The 3955-nt window shown below is 37.8% G+C and overlaps 1 protein-coding gene across 1 annotated transcript; it reads right to left on the reverse strand.

Moving 5' to 3' along the window:
* Positions 1-3: 3 nt before the first annotated feature.
* On the reverse strand, positions 4-2153 carry LOC130506607 (extensin-1-like; the record flags this gene model as incomplete). The annotated part of the gene is made up of 2 exons (XM_057001287.1): positions 812-2153; positions 4-473 (listed from the first exon to the last, which is right to left on the reverse strand). Coding segments are annotated over exons 1-2 (1647 nt in total), but the record flags the coding sequence as incomplete, so codon positions are not given.
* Positions 2154-3955: the final 1802 nt, after the last annotated feature.

Here is a 3955-nt window from a genome sequence, read left to right on the forward strand (position 1 = left end):
GTATGTAGGGGTTGGTGGAGGTGGTGATTTGTAGACATAAGTCGGAGTTGGAGGAGGTGGTGATTTATAGATATAAGTCGGAGTTGGTGGTGGTGGAGACTTGTAGTAGTAAACTGGAGAAGGTGGTGGTGGAGACTTGTAGTAGTAAGGAGGATGGTAAGGAGCCGGCTTGTGGCATTCTCCGTAAGGTTTCTTAGATGCATAAGCAAAGGACTTAGCATAAAGCACAACCTCGTACTTTGTCTTTGATTTCACATGGAGTTTAGCACCTTTGTTTCCCAAATGGTAACTTGTAGGAATGTTACATGGCGAGCCCTTAGGTGGAGCGTGGAGCTTGGCCGTGCAGACTTCGCCACCGTATTTACGGTAGTCGTATCCCTTAACGGTGATTGCGTATTTACCGTTGATCTTGGTCTTCCCGTACGCCTTCACTGTCTTGTCACCGGCCTTACAAGTCACTTCCACAACAGCACCTATATGACCAAAGAAATTATTTAAATTTAACCTATCATTTTATGTCCTTTTTATTGCTATCTACGAAATCGATTTTGCTTGTTTTATCTCTTTGGATTGTTTAATTGGTCAATAACAGATTTTTGTTTTTTCTTGACTTAATCGTTTTCTTTTCTCCACTAATAAAGAATCTAGACTTGCAACTACCACTTCACAATACATATATATATATGCTAGTTTATTTAAATCTTATAAGCCAAGCCTATTATCATTCTATAATCATCAAGATAATATTTTCTGTGATTAAGTTAGCTAAGATTAAAAAATTAATTATTGAACACGTGGAAGACTTAGTTACCTTTGAGATGCTTCTTATCGTGGGACTTTTTGGGGTAAGTCCAGTCATAACATCTGTAACAATACACTTTACCAATAACTTTGAAGACAAGTGGATGTGGATGTGGCTGAGGATGAGGGTATGACACCGGAGGTGGTGGCGATGAGTAGTAGTACGGTGGGGAGTATGACTTTGGTGGTGGTGGTGGAGATGAGTAGTAGTATGGTGGAGGGTAAGACTTTGGTGGTGGTGGGGATGAGTAATAGTAAGGTGGGGGTGGTGATTTCACTGGAGGAGGCGGTGAGTGGTAGTAGTATGGAGGTGGAGGAGATTTGACCGGAGGAGGAGGAGAGTGGTAGTAATAAGGTGGTGGTGGAGATTTGACTGGAGGAGGAGGAGAGTGGTAGTAGTAAGGTGGTGGAGATTTGACGGGAGGAGGAGGAGAGTGGTAGTAATACGGTGGTGGTGGAGACTTTACCGGAGGAGGAGGAGAGTGGTAGTAATATGGTGGTGGAGGAGACTTCACTGGAGGAGGTGGAGAATGATAGTAGTAAGGTGGTGGTGGAGATTTTACCGGAGGTGGTGGGGAATGGTAGTAATAAGGGGGTGGGGGAGACTTCAGTGGAGGAGGTGGTGAGTGATAGTAATATGGTGGTGGTGGAGATTTCACCGGAGGTGGTGGAGAATGATAATAGTAAGGAGGAGGAGGAGATTTCACTGGTGGTGGAGGAGAGTGGTAATAATACGGTGGTGGTGGAGACTTCACCGGAGGAGGAGGAGAGTGATAGTAATATGGTGGTGGTGGAGACTTAACCGGAGGAGGAGGAGAGCTATATACATAAGGAGGGGGAGGAGACTTCACGGGTGGTGGTGGAGAGTGGTAGTAATAAGGTGGTGGTGGAGACTTCACCGGAGGAGGAGGAGACTGGTATACATAAGGAGGAGGAGGGGATTTCACCGGCGGCGGCGGTGAATGGTAGTAATACGGTGGTGGAGGAGACTTAACCGGAGGGGGAGGAGATTTATATTCATAAGGAGGTGGAGGAGACTTAACCGGAGGGGGAGGAGATTTATATTCATATGGTGGTGGCGGAGAGTTATAATAGTAAGGTTCGGTAGCTATTGCCGAGCCAACGAGTAACGCCAACATGGCTACTACCCATTGACCACTGGCATGACTCCATGCCGGAGTCGCCATTGTTTAGATCACCGGATAATTCTCACTGGCTGCTAAGGCCTTTTGTGTCCAAATTATTAAAGAAAGAAGAACTTGGAGAAAATGTTTCGTGTTTGAAGAAGATGAAAAAGAAGTGATTGATTGTATTTCTGCATGGACAAGAGTTGTTTTTATAATGAGCAAACTAGTCGTTTGAGGTGGCCTTTGTTCATAAGGGACCGATTCAATACCTACGTTTTTTTCTCCTAATTGTTTAGTTATTTTAAAATCGTTATTAGCTGGCAATTATCGGTTTTATTATCTTTATAATCAAAAATTCAAATGAGTTGGAAATTTCCACGGACTAGAAAACTAATCTTCAATCACCCGATTGATATAAGCCAAAATACTAATTGACAATTGTAATTTTCACCAGACATTGTTTAAAATAAATGCTACTATATTGGTTGCTTGTTAAGCTATGTTAATAACGATGACATCTACCTAATAGTATAATTTATTTTGTACTGACATTCTGTAAATGTTATCTTCTAATTTTTACTTAGTCAAAGAAATTCACTATTAAGTATGTACCAATCATGCATATGCACATTATAGAAAGCTCTAACGTTCTTACAAAATTTTCAATGTCATATAATGGAAGTTATATTAATATACATTAACAAAAAATTAATCCAGCTGAAAAAACACCATTTACAAAAGTTAATGCTACTGAAAAACACACCATTAACAAAACTTAATGCTACTAAAAACATAGGGACATTGATAGAAGATTTTGTTTGGCAAGAAAAAAAATAGAAGGTAATTAAAACGTTCCCAAGCAAAAACAAAATGTACAGTATAGAAAAAGATGATTATTAGTAAAGTCAAATTATGTCCTAAAATGGCTGACATTTAACCCTTCGCCATCAATAGGAAGACAGCTGGTTTTGAAGATGAAACCGAGTTATGATACCAAATCCAATAGAACTAAACTACTATAGACCGAATTAACAACAGCGACTTTGATTAGTAACATATAAGACTGTGATTTAATATATGCTAGGTTGCGTATTGTGACTCGGTGTATAAAACCGCGTCGACTAGCTTCACACTTCTCGACTGTAATAAACAATACTCCAATATGATAGTAACAAATATCAACATACTTTGCCAGATCGATTCATTTTATTTGATTCGACCGCACTGATCTGAAACTACTGTGGTGTACTTCTTCTACTCCATTAATTCACATTATCCACATCAAGTTTTCGTTTGAATTACTTTACAATTTTCTATGTCGTATGTCTCCTCTTCATTTTTTTTTGTTTTTTTTAATCCCATGTTCTTATTTATTTTGAATAATCTATGTATACAGTTTGTATAATTCATCCATTATGTGTACATAACGATTTATGAGTATAGGATGCATGTGAAATCTCAACTATGAGAATTATAGCATGTGGGATTAGGGGTGGGCGTTCGGATACCCGTTCGGGTTCGGATCGGGTATTTCGGATTTTCGGGTATTTCGGTATAGGAGTATAATATCCGTTCGGGTATTTCTGAACTTCGGATCGGGTTCGGGTATTTTTAGTTCGGGTTCGGTTATTTCGGATCGGGTTCGGATATTTAGATTTTAAAAGAAATAAAATTAAATTTTTTTTTAAAAGTTTTTTATATTTAAAAATATAGATTTTACTTAACTGATTTTTTTTTCTTTTTATAGATTGAATGATTAATAGATTTGGAGATAACATTTCCAAAATAAAAATATTAATTTGGCTATTGTTTTTAAACTTTGGATGTAACTTTGGTTAATATATGAAATAAAAAGTTTAACATGCATTTCAAATGAATATCAAATTATTTTCTCCATAATTATATATATACTATATGATTTTAAAGTATGTCTAACATCAATATAAATATTTTAAATAAAATGAGAGATGTAAACTAGAAATATAAGAGTAAGTATACACATGTTCGGTTATTTTCGGATATCCATT

The sequence above is a fragment of the Raphanus sativus genome, unplaced genomic scaffold (genome assembly GCF_000801105.2).
Source record: "Raphanus sativus cultivar WK10039 unplaced genomic scaffold, ASM80110v3 Scaffold3458, whole genome shotgun sequence".
NCBI lineage: Eukaryota > Viridiplantae > Streptophyta > Magnoliopsida > Brassicales > Brassicaceae > Raphanus > Raphanus sativus.